This window comes from Nicotiana sylvestris, chromosome 9 (assembly GCF_000393655.2).
Source record: "Nicotiana sylvestris chromosome 9, ASM39365v2, whole genome shotgun sequence".
In the NCBI taxonomy this organism is placed as follows: Eukaryota; Viridiplantae; Streptophyta; class Magnoliopsida; order Solanales; family Solanaceae; genus Nicotiana; species Nicotiana sylvestris.
In genome coordinates this window covers 188,231,354-188,249,822 of record NC_091065.1, presented here as the reverse complement: position 1 = coordinate 188,249,822, position 18,469 = coordinate 188,231,354, and the positions used below count along the sequence as shown (strand labels likewise).

Here is an 18,469-nt window from a genome sequence, read left to right as displayed (position 1 = left end):
TGTAATCCATCAATTTTCCAAGATTTTTACTACTGTGGTCCAACCAAAATATGTGGTCTTAAATTGCAAACTGTCCTATATGCTGGCAGTAGGATTTTCTGAAGTCTGGAAATTTTCTGATTTTAATCTCTAAAATTTGCTTCAAGTCTGTAAAGCCACAACTAAAATAATACATGAACTTGGTTTTTGTGAAAATGAAGGATGCAAGACCCGTAATTTTTTAATTATATATACGGATTTAAGCCAAAGTTATTGGGTTCGGATAAACTCGTAACTAGTAGATTATATTCGCCTCTGCTTATAAGTGATTATAACACTCCGATAAACCTACCCCAAAAGCAATTTTTATTTCATTTCAATTATAGAATAGTCAGAACATAAGTTATATGCACCACCAGTGTAAATAAATTTTACACCATCAGAATATAACTTAATATTTAAAAGTTATTGTATACGTATGATCGAGCTGTTGGACTTGTAGTATCAAACTTTCAATTGACGCATCAAAATTAATTGTGAAGCTTAGATGGAGGGACACGTATAAATGCATTACCTTGATTTCAATTTTTTATTTTTTTAAATTGTCTCATTGTCAATTTGCCACTCATACAATACAAGCAGAGACAGACTCGTGAGAAAGAAAAACTAGGTTACGGAACCGAAGGTTAGGCCGACTACTTTAGTAGAGCAACACCTAAAAAAAGTTGATTCCTACCCCTTACCCTTTCTTTCAGGAATTTAATGAGATGAGGGCACAATATTCTGTTCAATCAGTGTCAGGGGCGGAGCTAGAGTGCCGCCAGCGGGTTCGGCCGAACCCAGTAGCTTTGGTTCAAATCCTGTATTTGTCTTAAAAAAATCCATTGAATATGTATCAATTATTAATTTAGAACACAGTAACTTAAAACGATTAGAATCCCGAACCCAAAGTTTGAAATCCTGGCTCCGCCTCTGATCCGTGCCCCCTAAAGGCTTTTAGCATTAAGGGTGTCAAGTGATTTAAATTAATCATTTTCAAGGTATACACATATACATATACAAGATTTCTGCTGAAGTTTACGGGTCCGCCACTGCATACAAGTGGTCCTATTTTACAGGTCAGCTAAATATACAGAAGTGTATGAACAATGCATGGCCAGGAGTTACTCTTATGCTCTGGCTAAGTTGATATTATATTGCAATAATCCACAATCAGACGTGGCAAATTTGGATTGGCTATAAGAAGGAAATCTTCATTGGCTTAGATTTTTTAAACGTATAAAGTATCTACAAAAATCTAGTCATCTTTAACGGTGCAGAACTTTGCCAAATGGAAAAGAATGCAAAAGGTTACAAATTGTCATCCACCAATGGAAAAGCAGATATAGATATTCAAGGATAAGGTAGTCTTTGGGCCTGTAAATTCATTTATATACACTTAGTACAAAGCCCATAAAACTCAAGCCTCAAATCAACTCTTCTTTTTGTGCATTCAAGAGTTATCATTCTACTTCTACAATGGCATCTTCTACCATGGCTCTTTCTTCATCTTTTGCAGGAAAGGCAGTAAAACTCTCACCATCTTCCTCTGAAATCACTGGAAATGGGAAAGTTACCATGAGGAAGACTGCTAGCAAAGCCAAGCCTGTCTCTTCTGGTAGCCTATGGTACGGTCCTGATCGTGTTAAGTACTTGGGCCCATTCTCTGGTGAGTCTCCAAGCTACTTGACTGGTGAATTCCCTGGTGACTACGGGTGGGACACTGCTGGACTTTCAGCTGATCCAGAAACTTTTGCTAAGAACCGTGAGTTGGAGGTGATCCACTGCAGATGGGCAATGCTTGGAGCTCTTGGTTGTGTCTTCCCCGAGCTCTTGGCCCGTAATGGTGTTAAGTTTGGCGAGGCCGTATGGTTCAAGGCTGGATCTCAAATTTTCAGTGAAGGTGGACTTGACTACTTGGGCAACCCAAGTTTGGTCCACGCACAAAGCATTTTAGCCATCTGGGCTTGCCAAGTTATATTGATGGGAGCCGTTGAGGGTTACCGTGTTGCTGGTGGGCCTCTTGGTGAGGTTGTTGACCCACTTTACCCCGGTGGCAGCTTCGATCCATTGGGCCTTGCTGAAGATCCTGAGGCTTTTGCTGAGCTCAAGGTAAAGGAGATCAAGAATGGCAGACTTGCCATGTTCTCCATGTTTGGATTCTTTGTTCAGGCTATCGTCACCGGAAAAGGTCCATTGGAGAACCTTGCCGACCACCTTGCTGACCCAGTTAACAACAATGCCTGGGCATATGCCACTAACTTTGTTCCCGGAAAGTGAAGTTCTTAAAGAGGAGTCTCTTCTAGTATCTAATTGTTTGATACCCTTGTAAAGCTAGCTATTGTATATTAGCGGGAAACTATCTATGAATTTTTATTTGGTCTCCAATAATTGTGTAGTTCCATGTTTTTTATATCCACATTTCGCAACAACAGCATCAGCATAATGTTTTATTCTGTGGCCTCTGCTAGATTGAAATTATACAAGCGACGAAATAAAAATGCTGATGGCTCAGAACTCAACATTCTTGAACACATTGAAGCTTCTAGCTTAATACAAGTAGTTTCTTACCACTATGTCATGATGGTGAGTGGCTTCAGTTTGTTTGTAAATAACTGCATGGCCCCTTAAATTTTTTTCGTATATCTGGTAATAACCATTCATCATCCCATGGCAAAGGATGTAGGAAGTATTAGACATAGCCATTTTCAAAGTTTAAAATGGCTAATGAAAACTCAAGCTGCAAATATCATATTTTCAATAAAAAAATGTGAGGTAAAGTGCAACAGAAATTAGCAGTAGCCCTGGGATTAGAGCTAGACCTACCATCAGAATCCTTAACAAGCTACCAAAGAGGTTGGGGGGATAAACAGTCACAATAAAATAACTACGTCTTAGTAGAGAATTTCACAGAGAAATAGTTCAACTCTAACGGCAAAAGAGAAATAGGGAAATTATGATGAGCAAAGACCTATGCATCACCAACAAGCTGACTAGAAATTACAAACATTAAGTTTAACACAGCAAAGCTACAAAAAGTTACAAAGCTTTAGCAAGCTGATAAGTTACAACTACAAACACCAAGGACTTTTCTCCCAGTGATGCGATAAATCTACAGTTTCAACGCCATCCATTCAAAAGTAGGTGCTGCACGCCTTGTTTATCTTCAACCTATGATCATCTGACAAGAGGAAAAACCAGCACGCTTAGCATTTTGTCCCCCATATTTTTTTTTATGGGTGCAGGAAGAACACAAAAAGATTTAGTGGAAGGTAGAAGAGACATGAAGGAAGCAAAGGAAAAAGGAAATGAAAACACCAAAAAGTTCAGATATACTCAAGTGACATTACAGTTGATTCATAAGGTATCTACTTCCAAAACCATTCTGGATCGGCTACCATATGAGACAAACGCAAGAAAAATGGAGAAATACAAGCCAAATTGATCTGTTTCTAATTGATTTATAGCCTTCATGATCACAGCACGTCTTCCCCTTATCACCAAATACTAATATGGTAAATAAATTCGACAAATAAATGCTTTACCACTAAGATTTTTGTCATAGGGTGGGTAATAAAATGATATCTACAACATGCTCGGTAGGGGTGTTGAAAATAGTAGGACTAAGAATTTTACCGAAGCTTGCAGTGTGCTTTACTGAGCATCCATGTGAAAGGAAAGGAATATATATGTATACACACACACACACACATATATATATATATATATATATGATTTTTTCCTTGTGACAGTTAAGAAGATGAAATATTGTTCCCGCGTTACTTAAAATGATAATAAAACATGCTCGGTAGCAGGACTATTGCAGTGTGCTTTAGTGAGCATCCATGTGAATAGAAAACGTCATCACACCAAAAATTGCATTTAGAATGAAACCAAACTTCTCTACTGTATAGATTAACACTTTAATTAACCACAATTCCGCCCCCAGAAATCTATCTCTTAACACATACCTACAACAGCAACAGCCAGAAAACTAATTACCATTTCGTTTTAGAAAATTCTAAACTAACCAATTCATAACTGTCCATCCTTTCAGTAAGAACTTCAACAGAGACTATAGTTTCTAACACGGCTACAGTACACTTAATTTTTGGCTCTAAAATATCAAGTTACCTGAAAATATGAAAGCAACTCGGTAGGACAATTAGATGATGTTAAGGAACAGGAAACCTTCAGCAGAAATAATCAAGCAGAAAGGAGGAACACCAATTGTTGAGGTATGAAAAAACACAAATAAAAGACATCCAGAATCAGTAAGTATTTCGTTTACATCCTCACCACCTAACCCCCCGGGAAAGAATGGAAATTTAGAGAGAGAGAGAGCGGGTGTCGTAAGGATGACAAATGAACATCTCTATTGCTTCCGTGAATCTTTAGCAAAGGGGCACTTGATATCATCAGTTTCCTCCACCTCTTTTTGAAAACACTAACTTTGTTAAGATTTGATCAGATCAAAAATTTTCTCTGTGTGTGTGTGTGGGGGGGGGGGGGGGGGGATTGGTTCATGGAGTTTTACAAATTAATATCTACACAACTTCCAACCAAGTTTCAAAACTCAAATTCCTCAGATTTACACCAGAAATCCATTCAAAGAGGGTGTTTGGATTGGCTTATTTCAAGTGCTTATTGGCTTTTAAGCACTTTTTTAGTTTGTGTGGTGTTTGGCAATGATAAAAAGTGCTTAAAAGCACTTACTTTTAGGCATAAAAAGTACAAAAATAAGCCAAAAACTAAAAGTTGGGTATTACCAACTTATGGCTTTTGGCTTTTAGCTTAAAAGCTACTTTTTATAAGCCAATCCAAACACCCTCAAAATCACATTTATACAACAAATGTAATGTTATCCACTCCTCTTTCGAAGAATATAAATTCCATTTGTCCCATTTTGTGTGCCACAGTTTGATTTGAGGTCAAACTCTCTAAAACATTGTAATATACTTTGACAACCTGATCACTACAATAATTAGAGCAGTTTTCAATGGATCATGTTCCCTTTTCCTAATCTGAATGAGTTTATGTTAGCTCCCACTCAAAGTTAACAATTTTAACAGTAAAAGAATAAACTATGACATGGTATGACAGTAGTATAGCTATATATATATAAACATATAAAAGTCAACTAACTTCTTACGCCAGACAATCAAATTGGTCACATGAAATGTGATGAAACGAGTATAATTGAAATCAAGAAAGAGAAAAGGAGAGGGGAAAGCATAATGAACAGGGAAGGAAATACAGTGCTTAGTTACATGGATAAAGGTGTGAGTATTTGATAAGGGGAGGGATCTTGAGGTCGGAGTCATCATTCCTAATATTTTAGGATTCACCAATATGCATATAAGTACGAGTAGGGGTGCTGGGATAGTGCAAATAAATGTGCAAGTAAGATACATATGACAGTTAATTAGAAGTATTGAAAAGTAAATTTCTTTCGATCAACAATGTTGCTTGAATTTACTATTTTAAGTTATTCCAGTGGTGTTCAATAAACCTTATTTGTTTAAGATAAGTCACCCAAGGGTAGCCCAACTTATTTTAATATAAGAGTCTGTTAAGTAGCCCAACTTATTTATTCCTCTTGGGCTTGTTTAAAACTAGACAATAACCGTGTTTTTTGGTAAAAATAAACTGTGTTTGTACCAAAACTTATTTGTAGCCTAAATAAAATTGTGCATGTATTAAAAATTGTGTTCAGCCCTTATTTCAAACACATCTGCAATGTACAAAAATTAAAAACTTAAAAATAAAAAGAAATGGTTTGCGCCTCTACCCTAGCATGTGCCTCTTTTCTGTTTGAAGGCAGTCTTCAGATTAAAATCCAGTGTAGTCATGATAGGTGAAGATAGCCAGCTACTTTCAAGCTACTTTAACTATTAACCAATTGACTTGAGAGTTTCACATGACTTCAAATATTCACCAATTTACTTAAATACGTTCACATGACTTTAAAATTGACCAATTTACTTTATCTATGTTTCTCATGATAATCACTACCCATGGGTTAAAAAGGGAAAATGAGAAATCACAATGAGAGTTTTGACTTTTGAACAAAGGAAACCTAACCTGATCCAATGGATTTGTGACTAGGAAACTCCCTTTGCGTCATCAGACCTTGAAGACTAGTAAAAATAACCTCTACAGTTCAACGAGCCACATAAGCACTTCTTTCTCCTATGATCTGCTTTGTCCATACCATAATCAAAGGTCAACTCTTGCATGGGAGGAATGTGTCTAATGGCGAAAAAGGCGATATGGTAGGTTGCTTCATTGTTACTTTGTCGTACAACAAGCTGCCAGTAAACATTAGGTGAACAACTATGGTTCATAAAGCGAGAAATATTTCCACCATTCTTGGCACTTATGACCAGGGGAAAAGGGACTTTCCGAGACTCATCATTATAATCACGTTCGGCTTCCAAAGGCGCATATATACGGGTTGCATCAAATATGTAATTGTCGTCACTGTAATTACCAGCGTCTATGACTTCTCCAGCATATTCACAAATGAAACCACCTCCACGTATAGGATCCCAAGATCTGAGTCCCCAACCTCTATTTTTCGTCTTGAAGACCTCCAAACGAGCTTTAGGACCTCCTTGAGACATTCGATTTCGGCAATTAGGAGGGCATGAACAGGCCGAACCACACTCATGTATCAAGGTTTTGTAACTCAAAAGAACTCCAAGTGAACTATAAGGCAAAAAGCCTCCATTACTCTGAATACAAGCGCAATTGGAGTCACCAGGTTGGCACCCACCAACGCAGTGACAACTCGGAGAGGGTCTAGGCATTACAAAAGGTTTTGAGTACTTCAAACTAGGAATATATGTGAAATAGGCAGGTCCTTTCTCGTCATCTACATCATTAACAAGACAAACGGGTTGACTTTCTGCACCAGACGTCAGGTCCGGTAGGATGACTCCAACACGTGATGCCACGCCATCTTTCCATTGCTGAATTGACTTCCATACTTTAAATGCTTCAGGCTGCCCAGGGACTCTCAGAAGTTTATACTTAAATACATTGCAGCCCACCTTGTTTTTCTCTGCCCATGATTCCTGAATCTTATAAAGTCCGTCGTAAATATAGATCTTCCCCGTTGGATATGCGACATCCTTAACACCCCTAATTACTCTTACTTCATTGGCTCGATGCACACTCTTTTCCAAAGCAAGGTTTCCCCTCTCAAGTTTCTGATCAAACACTTGCCCGTCTTTCCTCTGGACTCCACCCTGGCCAGTGTAAATTAATACATCGCCATCACCTCCATCATCATCATATCCTCCAGAGGACACTATGCTGACCGCAAGAGGTTCTTCGTCCATTGTTAGTTTGACACTCATATAATCTATGCCAGCCATAGTTGGTGCATGCAATCCCACTAGGCACAATTCCATCCTGAAGAAGAAGATGTCACCAACTTCAATCCCGGGTGCATTTCCAATCCTCTTTGTTTGGTTTGTCCGAACTCCCTTTGTCATCAGCATATTAGAAGCTTTTAGGTCTGGTCTTCTACCAGAACCGGGCCCATCCCTCGATTCGTCAATTTGAGTCATCCTTCTTCTGAACAAATCAAAAACCAACAGTACCCTCCCCGCTAGCTCCTTGTCACCATCAGCTTTCTTGACCTGATCCAAGTCAACAAGTTTAAAAGACGTGAGCAACAGAGTCAACAAAGGTTCAACATCCACTTCCACAGGGGTCAACCCCTCAGCCTGCTGAGCTCTCCGAGGCTTTTTCGGTCTTCCCCTTTTTTTTCCAGTACCTGAATCTTCAACATTATTCACGTGCACACTAAATCCACTGGCAAATTGGTCATTCTGATCCTGTGAATTACTGTAATCATCATCGTCTACAGCCCTCCTTGACCTCCCACTATTTCCATTCGCAGTTGTTGGAGTTCTGAACGAGTTTAAAGGAACGGGAGATATAGGCTGCGCAAAACCAAAAGGGCCGCCCTGATTCGGCACCCCACTTGGAGTTTGTTGACTACTTTCACCTGGCCTTCCCGAATCATTTGGAGCCACAAAAGGGTAAAATGGAGCAACCCCGGGTGGGAACGGACCAGTGGGAGGAACACAGACAAAAGGTGAGGGCTGTGGAGTTGAAACAGAAGACATTCCATTTGGGGATGGAAAAACAGGTGCAAGACATCTCAAAGGCTTCACATCCAAAACCCTAGTCTTATCGATGCTCGGAGGATTATTACCATCAGAACGCAAACCTTGTTCCATTATCAAAATCAACCAACTTTAACTCAAAGTTTACAACTTCAAATCCCCTTTTCAATCATTGACCTACCAACACAAGCAAATAATAATTCAGAGAAAGTTGGTATAAAATAATACTCCCTCCATCCCAAAAAGAATGATACATTTCAGATTCAAAGTTTTGACAGCAAATTCGAACATAGAATCTATAAATTTAAAAAGTACTATTTTTTTTTATAAGGAAAATTTAAAAAGTACTATAAGTCACAGTGATTAACAATTCAAAATATTTAAAAGGCATATAAAAAAATCATGGCCAAAGAACAACTCGTTTCAATCTCGAAATCCGAACTACATCAAACAAATTAGGACGGAGAGAGTGCTTTCTAAAAAACAATTATTCAAAATAAGTTAAAACCTTACCAAATCTCCAAAGCTGCAAACTCTTCAAATATATTAAAGAAAATTTCCTGCATCATAAAAGAGGAAATTAATCGAAAAAGATGAGTTGAAACTTTCCAAAATGAAAGCTTAAACTTCAAGGAGAAAACCCTAAATGGAATTAAAACCCAAACCCCAGTAAAAACAACCAAAAAATCAGCAGAAATGAATTCACACGCAAAAACACCTAAAAAGAAGCTGACCCAAAAAAAATGAAGTCAAAGATTCAAATTCATAGTATCAGATTTAAGAAAAAAAGTTCAACAGACAACATAGACGAAACAGAAATTGAAGCAAATCATCATAAGTTGAGAAAATACCTCAAAAATTAGAGAGAAGTCTGAGATTGGGAGAGGAAGAGATTTGGAATGGGTGAAAAATAGGGCGTCTTTTGGACTTCGCTCTATTAGTACATTCGAGGCTTCGAGCTTTTGTGAAAATGAAGAATAAACGAAAGGTAAGTTATATATTTAGCCGGTCAGCTAAAAATAATTTATATTTGCTAGTTAAATATAAAAAATATAAAAAATAAATAAATATATATATATATATTAATATACGAAAAATATATATTTTATCGGATATTATTTTTTGGAAACAGCCTCTTGCAGAAATGCAGGGTAAGGCTGCGTACAATAGACCTTTGTGATCTGGCCCTTTCCCGGACCCTGCGCATAGTTGCAGCTTAGTGTACCGGACAACTCTTTTATTTTTTAAAGCGGCTATACAGTATAATTTTGCAACTGACGGAAGGCAACCAAAAATCGCTCAAGCAACTGATTAAATTAAAAATAGTTGACATATATATTATGTGTAAACGTATAATTCATATATAATATGTATATAACCATATATAATTTATATATACTGATTAGCATTAGTGAATCCATCTTGCTACTTGTGCAAAGATTCTTATAAAGATCTACTGAACGAGTCATTTGAAAAACTTTATTATTGTGAGGGGGAAAAAATTATTATCAAAATTCCAACTTTTTAGGTTACTAGTTCAATCATATTTTTTGCAAAAATATTACTCCACTTAATACTTCTTAGTTTATAGTTTTTTGGAGCGGCTATATTGTATAATTTTGCCTTAACTAATAAAAGGCAACCAAATAACCGTCCAAGCAATCGGTTAAACTAAAAATAGATGTTTATTAGATGTTTGTTACTATTACTAGTTAATGTTCATGCTTTTGTTTTATTTTCGTAAAGTATTAGGCTTACCTAGTCGTAGAGACTAGATGTCATCACGACGGTTCACGGAGGGAGAAATTGGGTCGTGACAAGTTGATTAGAGCTCTAGGTTCATACGAGTCGTGAGTCACAAGCCGGTTTATTAGATTCTCGCGGATCGGTACGAAAACGGCTGTACTTATCTTCGGGAGGCTCTCGAATTGTTAGGAAAATTCCACTTTGTTTGATTCCTTGTCGTGTGAGATTATTGACTTCAAATTTCTAAATTTTTGTCTTCTATTCTCTCACAAATAGTGAGGACACGTGCAGCCGGAGATGATCGTGCCCCCGTGCCCCCTGCTAGAGCCGTCTGAGGCCGGGGCCGGGGTAGAGGTCGAGGACGTCCACGTGGTACAGCCAGAGCATCACTTATTTATGTGGGATAATAATACAAGCCAATAGATATATTGCGTGTATAATTCATATATAATATGTGTATAACCATATATAATCTATATATACTGATTTGGAATAGTGAATCCATCTTGCTATTTGCGCAAAGGTTTTTGTAAGAATCTACGGAACGAGTCATTTGAAAAACTTTATTATTACGAAAAAAAAAAAAAACTATTATCAAATTCCAACTTTTTAGGTTACTAGCTCAATCATATCTTTTGCAAAAATATTAGTAGTATCATATGGTATCCACTTAATACTTCTTATCTGATAATGATGCTCTTAGTATATATCTTTATTGTCTTTACTCATGTGTCGAAACAAGTATTGACTAAAATAATTCAACATTAGGGATTAAGCTAATGATCATTTGTTGTAATTTATTGTCATTAATTACATATATAAGTGTATTGAAAATCGTTACTGAAAAAATTAAAAGAACATCAATCATTTTTGGCATAAGAAGTTAAATTCTCATGAGAAAAACGTGTTTGGTAGCACATACTTGTTTTGGGTTATCACTTGTTTTAGAAATGAATTCTACATTTTGAGGCCTTAAAAACCTCTTTCAGCATCACCTCGTTTTGCATGCACAGTCCGGACGCGTAACCGGATAGACATTATGTGAAAATTTGTGAAAATGGTGAATTTTGACTGTAAAATGCATTTAAGTTGACTTCGGTCAATATTTTGGGTAAACGGAATGATTTGAAAATGGGACTTGGGCGCATGCCCGGAATCGAATTCCAAGGTCTCAAGCCCGAGAAATGATTTTTTTAAAGAAAACTATTTTCTTGATATTTATATGAGTTTTGGAAATGAAATGCATTTAGAATTTGATGGTATCGGGCCCGTATTCTAGTTCCGGAGCCTGGTACAGGTCTTATATGTGAAATAAGATGAGTCTGTGAAATTTGGTAAGAAACAGAAGTCGTTTGAGGTGATTCGGACCCGTAGTTGTGAAAATTCATACTTTGAAAGATTTGAGATTTTTCTTAGATTTCTATGCTAAATTCGTTGTTTAAGAGGTTATTTTGGCGATTTGATCGCACGGATAAGTTTATATGATGTTTTTGAGTTAGTACGTATGTTTGGTTTGGATCCCCGAGCTCTCGGGTGAGTTTCGGATGGGTTTCAGAAAGTTTTTGAACTTATGAAAGTTGCAGGTTTTTGTTGTTCAGTGCACACGGATTTTGTTCTTCGCGTTCGCGTGGTCCCACTCGCGAACGCGTAAGGCAAATTTCCTAAGTGCCAGTTTTCTTCTTCGCGAACGCGAAGCCTGAGACGCGAACGCGAGGCTGAGGGGGGAGTACCCTTCGCAAACGCGTCCAGGCGCCCGCGAACGCATAAGGCAATTGGCCTGCGGGAGGGGGTTCTCACTTGTTCTACGCGAACGCGGCCACTGGCTCGCGAACGCGACAGGCCTATCGCGAACGCGATGAAGGCCTGTCTAGTGATTTTAAAACAAAAGCAAAATGGGACTTAACCAAAATTTCATAACTTCTTCTTCCCAACTCCAAATTGGGCAATTTTTTAAAGAGAATTTCACTACAAATCTATTGGTATATAATCTTAGACTCATTTTCTCCATTTTCATTAACACTCATTAGATTTTTAGGCCTAAATCATGTTCTTAAGGATAGAAAATTAGGGATTTGGGTAGAGTTAGAGTTTTTTGCATAATTGGGATTTAGACCTTGTTTTGGGGTCGGATTTTGGAACTAATTACATATTCGGGCTCGTGGGTGAATGAGTGATTAAGTTTTGGTTCGTACCTGTATTTTGACTAAGCGGGCCCGGGGTTAATTTTTGACTTTTTGGGAAGAATGATAGGAAATCTATAATTAAATATTGGAATTGGATTGTTTAGCATTTATTGATATTATTAAGTCGATTATGTCTAGATACAATTGAGTTGGAGCTAAATTCAAAAGGAAAAGCGGTGTTTGAGGCTTGAGTTGGCCGTGGAAGTTCGAGGTAAGTGTTTGGTCTAACCTTAGCTTGAGGGATTAGGAGTTGTGTCCTATTTGCTACTTGTCTCTTGTTGAGTACGACGTATAGGCATGGTAACGAGTATCTATATGTTGGTGTCAAGCATGACCGTGAGTCTTAAATTGTAACTTATTGTGTTCTTAAATAATATTACGGATGCTTAAGTTGATGATTCTCTGTATTGAGCAAGGATTATGATTATTCTCGTGGAAATTACTTGTGATTGACTATTGGTGATAGCTGAGGTAGTTAGATGGTGGAACAAGTTTGGTTATAGTTGTTTCTCCCTTGCCAGGACGTATTTACTTATACTATCGATTCAGTGTAGTTCTTTATTGATCCCTTGTCGGGACAGTGTAGTTCTTTATTGATCCCTTGTCGAGACTCTTGATATGATTGTTGTGGATTGTATATGTGGATCGGGTTGCGTGTCGCAACAATATTATATTTGAATTGGGTTGCACGCCACAACAATATTATATTTGGATCGGGTTGCACGCCACAACAATATTATATTTGGATTGGGTTGCATGCGCGAAACAATATTATATATGGATCGGGTTGCACGCCGCAACAATGATATAATTAGATCGGGTTGCACGCCACAACAGTGATAACTGATATGGATTGGGTTGCAAGCCGCAACAGTGTTGTTATATGTTGGGATCGGGTTGCGCGCCGCAACAATTGATGATACAAAATGTTTATAGATTGGTTACGAGTTCCTTATTGTTTTGCTGTGAATTCTAAGTTGTCCTTATGCCTTTTTCTTGATTTACTGTTGATATTGGTATACCCCCACAGCATGTACCCCCTACCATCTTTACTTGTTGTCCCTGTTTTATTTTCCGTTGCATATTATATAACTGCACAGGTTTATTTGGTAGTCTGGTTCTAGCCTCGTCACTACTTCGCCGAGATTAGGCTAGGCACTTATCAGCACATGGGGTTGGTTGTGCTGATGCTACACTCTGCACTATGTGCAGATCCCGGAGCAACTTTTGGACAGTAGCATTTAGGTGGCTACCTTCAGTCCAGCTAGAGATCCCAAGGTAGTCCTGCAGATGTCTGCAGGTCCGGCGTTCTCTTTTGTCTTATCATCTATTTTGTTTTCATTTGTTTCCAAGACAAATTGTACTTTTTTTTCAGACATTTGTTGTAGTATTCATAGACAGTTCGTGATTTTGTGACATCGGATTCCGGATAGAGACGTATGTTGGCATTATCGTATTGGCTTGGGTTATTTTATCAGATTAAGTCTTCCGCTTGATTTTAGTTATCGTTAATATTTAAATGTTGATTACCGGTTAATTCAAATTGTTAAAAAGGGCTAAAATGAATGAGTTAGTGATTCTTTATTTCGCGGCTTGCTTAGCTTCTATGAGTAGGTGCCATCACAACTCTCGAGAATGAAAAATCCGGATCGTGACAATAATCCACCAAAGCTTCACACAAATTATAGCTGATTATTACAAAAATAAGATATGATAAGGGGTGATTTTGAACTTTTGTCCCCGCCTCACAAAATCAATAAAAAATAACCTCAACTTAAAAATTAAAATAAATTCGTTGGACAAAACTTTTGTTGTCCACGAGGAATAAGTTCTAGTTGTAATGTATGCATAAGCTTGTTTGGAACCCATCGTTTTATAATGTATTGTATTATATTATATTGTACTATATTGTATCATTTTATGAATATAATGTTTGGATAGATTGTGTTGTTTGATGTTGTTAAATAATATTTTGCTATTTGGTTTGACTATATCGTACTGTACCATAACTGATAAGTTTACTAAAATATTCTCAATTGTTTAAATATTAAATTTATCAAGAATTACGCATAAAAATAATTTTAAAAAACTCATTTCTACTAATTTATCACTAAAAACTATCATTATAAAAAAATAAAAAACTATGATAAAGAAAGGAGCGAGAATTGGCATAACAAAGGAACAAAGAATTAGAGTTAAAGTAATTAGAATTGAAGTTAAAATCACATTAGGAGAAAAAATGAAACACAAAGAAGGCAAAACCTATACCTTTTACGTTGGAGTTGGAAGCGGCAGAAGTTATGGAAAAAAAGGGATTTAAACAAAATAGGTTATAGGTTGGAGATTTGGAGTTAAAATGAAAAGAAAAAAAAAGTAAAGGATTAAATATAATTATGGAGTAATAAGTTAGAGCATAATTGAAAAGAAAAATAGAAAACAATCTCACTACATCAAATCGGTTGTTTCAAAAAATGGGATTTTTTATTGTTCTGGAACAATAAATTTAACAATACAATACAATCAATTTTAATGAAATAATCAAAATAAATATTATTTTGAGATAACAATACAATACGATATAACGGGTAATAACCATCCAAACAAGCTGTCAATTTTGCCTATGAGGCAGGAATTCGAGACATTTCAATAAGTTAATGACGTTGAAGGTAATGTAATGTGTTGCATATTGCAGCAGTACTGTCTGACTTAAAAAAATACTTTTTTTTCAAATCTTACATTTTTTATGTCTAAATACTTACTAAATGGGCGTTTGGACATAACAATTGTAAAATTCAAAAAAAAAAAAGTGATTTGTTTTCAAGTAAAAATAGTATTTGAAAATTAGAGTTATGTTGGGACATGAATAAAATTTTGGGTTGTTTTTGAATTTTTATGAGTGATCATAGTAAAAATGTTGAAAAATAGCTATTTGAAGTTTTTTCAAATTTTCAAAAAATTCCATAATTCATATTTAAGCGAAAATTTTGAAATTTTATGGCGAAAAACTGATTTTAAAAAAAGTGAAATTTTTTCGAAAAAATATGAAAAACTTCTTATGTCAAAACATGCTCTAAATCTTGGATCCGCAAAAACAGATGAAGGCTGGAAGGGCCTGTTTGGCCATAAGAAAACTTTTACTTTTTTTGGAATTTTTTTTTTTCGAAATCGGTGTTTGGCCATAAAATTTTCAAATTTCGCTTAAAGTTGAATTTCGGATTTTTTAGAAAATTTGAAAAACTTCAAAAAGTTGTTTTTCAAAATTTTCACTTCAACTTAATCACAAAATATCAAAAACAATTCCAAATTATATTCATGTCCAAACATAACTCTAATTTTCAAATATCATTTTTACTTGAACTCTTTTTTCACCTTTTTCGAAATTTCACAATTCTTATGTCCAAACACCCACAAAATATGATATTACCATTGCCATCTCAAAAGAATGATTGCCTGATTTTTGAGAACAACAAACAATACCTTTCTAGGATATATCGAAGCCTATTATCTTTTTTTTTTTTAACATAAAAGGTACTTATATTGATAATAACTAGGGTTCATGACCCTTAACATTGTCATTAATACATAAGTCGTTTTGGGCTAAAATTATGTCATGTAAGGCATTGTCATTACCTAAAGCAGCCATATTACCACACTGGTCCGTAGAACAACTTCTAAAATATATATAACCATCATGATCTTTGTCATAGACATCTATTACAAAATCAGGTGGTAAAACTAAGACACATAATTTATTATAGCTACTTTGCATTAGCGCTGCTTTTGCCAAAAGATGAGCAACCATGTTCCCTTCGCGGAAGCTATACTTCAATGTGACCGTCCCTTGCTTGGATGTCTTGTTCATTAACCAACTGCATTCATAAATTAAATTATTGTAAGCTGGGTAATCATCCTGAAGAATACGTATGACCTCCGTAGCATCACCACTAAAAGAGTGAGAAAAAAGGGACAAGTATATATTAGACCATGTGCAACAAACAAAGTACAAGAATAACACCGTGCCCTCGTAGTCCTCAATGGGAATATTTGTTAAGCCTATTATCAGTTGTGTTGAAAAGTTTTAAATTTGAAGTAAAAACACCACTCTTATAAAGGAAGTGTTGGTCGTTAATCCTGCAATTATTATATAGTCATGTCGCTTAGAATTCAACTTTTGAAATATTCCCAAGTTCCAAGACATTTTTCTGCGTCTTTACTAATCATTTTTCACTTCAATATTATAAAGGTCAAATGACCCAGTGCCCACTTAAATTTGTATTCGTTTGTAAAATCGATATATAAACTTATATTATTTTTATTTGGACACTTTAACTTGACGAAATGAGTACTAATAAAAATATTTGACCGTTAACCATGCCTATGTAGAAGTGGCATGGCTAACATGGCGAAATTGTGTGCAAATCACGCTGCCAAGACGTGTGAATAGTTTTGTTTTAACTAAAAAAAATATTAGAATCAGAATAAAACATAAAAAAGAAAAGAAAAAAAAAATCTTTCCTAGCCTCTCTCTTCTCTTTACCCCTCCCTTCCCACCTCTCTCGTCTTCCCTAGCAAACTCCTGTTAGCCCAAAGGTTTCATAGACTAATTTTGATGATACCAAACCAATATAAGGTTTATCAAAGAATATTTATTTGTGATAAATTTATTTTATTGGTACAAGTTTATTATGAAAAGCAGATGAAAGAATGATCTGGCTGATTTACTACAAAGTTAAGAAAGAAATATCTACAATGCTTATATTTTTATGGAAGATATTATTGAGATTTATTGGGATAATTTACCTTGCTGGAGGAAAGCTTCAAAATGTATCAAAGAAGATATGGAAAAGAACAAAAATCCAGCAGCAAATCTAGCAAGAATAAATAAAAGCATCAATCAAAGAAATTAAGGAGTATCAGTCAAGATGGAATATTTTTGAATAGCTTTTACGTAAGAAAACGTGATTGTGTATTGGAACATTGGAAGAATGTATTGAGTTATAAAAGGAAAAGGATCAAGGAAGATATATAGTATTGCGTACACTCCGAAGGAAATAATATTTTGTGGCATGTGTCAATACAGTCGCGGATGCAGCGTATAACCTACGGGTTCAACTGAACTCATAACTTTCGATAAAAATTTGTGTGTAAAAATTCATTAAAATTGCAAAAATAGTAGATATGAACCCATAAATTTTAAAATATAATAGGTTCAATGTTAAAAGCTTTAAAATTGAACCCATAAGATTTAAATCTTGGATGCGCCTCTGGACGGTCAAAGCTCCATAAATCTTGTAAAGTTTGAATCTTATGGAAAGTGATAATACTTCCTTAACTTATGGAAGATCAAAATTCCTCCACTAGACACAAAGGTGTCCAAGTTCAAAAGTTTTATTTTAAGAGTTCCAGGGAATCAAAAATGCTGATTCATGAAGATTTCAAATCTAGTTTGAAAATATGCAGCTATTAAGGAAGATGATTTCAGAAGATTGAGCCAATAATAGAAGAACCAGTATCATGAATCAAGAGTAAGAAAGTGTCTAAGTTCGAAGACAACCAAATTCAAGGTTCTGCATCAAGGATCAAGAATTCAAGGAAGAGATTGTCCAGATTTCAAAGAGACGTATATCTCAGATAAGTACCATACGAAGCAGTCATAAATTCAAGAACTCTATAAAAGGAGGTTTTTGGCAATGGAGTACCAGCTTCGCAGACAACTTTCCTACTCTTTCTACGCCTTAGTCAAGCACTGTATTCTTGAGTTTACTAGTGTCATAAAAGATAGAGAGAAAGGAAAAAATACTGAGAGGTTGTGTCATTATTCGTTTCTTTGGTGAGCGAGTGAAAACCAAAGTGTCGTTGTTAGTGAGCGAGTGAAAACCAATCCTTTGTTCGTTGTTGGTGAGTGAGTGAAAACAAACCTTGTCAACGTTGGTGGTGATCGCTGAAAAACACAAAGGTTGTACTCAATTCAATTTACAAAGAGATCTAAAAGATAACACTCTTACAACCTAAGAAGACTGGATTAAGATACCACATTGGTTCTGAACCAGCATAAAAATTCCTGGTGTTATTTACTTTATCGCTCTCATATTATATTATATTCCTTTACTGTTTGTTGTGATTAACACTTATTTAAATCGAAAGGACTAACAGTTCTGTGCAGGCTGTCCCCGCATCAGTCGACTAAGTTTATACCATAGTCGACCAAATTTTTAACATGCGTACAATTCACCCCTCCCATCTTGTACTTTCAACTCCCACCCCCTTCTGTAAAACAATTTCATTTTCTATCTTACTTTCGCTCCCCTCCCCTTTCCCCGTTCTTTTTTCCCTTCCTCTTCCCCCCTTCAATAATCTTTTCTTTTATTTATTAGTCTCCAC

The 18,469-nt window shown here is 36.0% G+C and overlaps 2 protein-coding genes across 2 annotated transcripts; one reads left to right on the top strand and one right to left on the bottom strand.

Moving 5' to 3' along the window:
* Window positions 1–1,304: 1,304 nt before the first annotated feature.
* On the top strand, window positions 1,305–2,406 carry LOC104242037 (chlorophyll a-b binding protein 16, chloroplastic). Its single transcript, XM_009797012.2, has one exon. The coding sequence runs from the start codon at window positions 1,498–1,500 to the stop codon at window positions 2,296–2,298; it is 801 nt and encodes a 266-aa protein (XP_009795314.1). The 5' UTR covers window positions 1,305–1,497; the 3' UTR covers window positions 2,299–2,406.
* A 491-nt stretch (window positions 2,407–2,897) lies between these two features.
* LOC104242035 (histone-lysine N-methyltransferase, H3 lysine-9 specific SUVH1) lies at window positions 2,898–9,136 on the bottom strand. Its single transcript, XM_009797010.2, has 4 exons — window positions 9,011–9,136; window positions 8,673–8,719; window positions 6,103–8,336; window positions 2,898–3,199 (listed from the first exon to the last, which is right to left on the bottom strand). Exon 3 carries the CDS (start codon window positions 8,271–8,273, stop codon window positions 6,159–6,161), a length of 2,115 nt encoding a protein of 704 aa, XP_009795312.1. The 5' UTR covers window positions 8,274–8,336; window positions 8,673–8,719; window positions 9,011–9,136; the 3' UTR covers window positions 2,898–3,199; window positions 6,103–6,158.
* Between the last annotated feature and the right edge of the window lie 9,333 nt (window positions 9,137–18,469).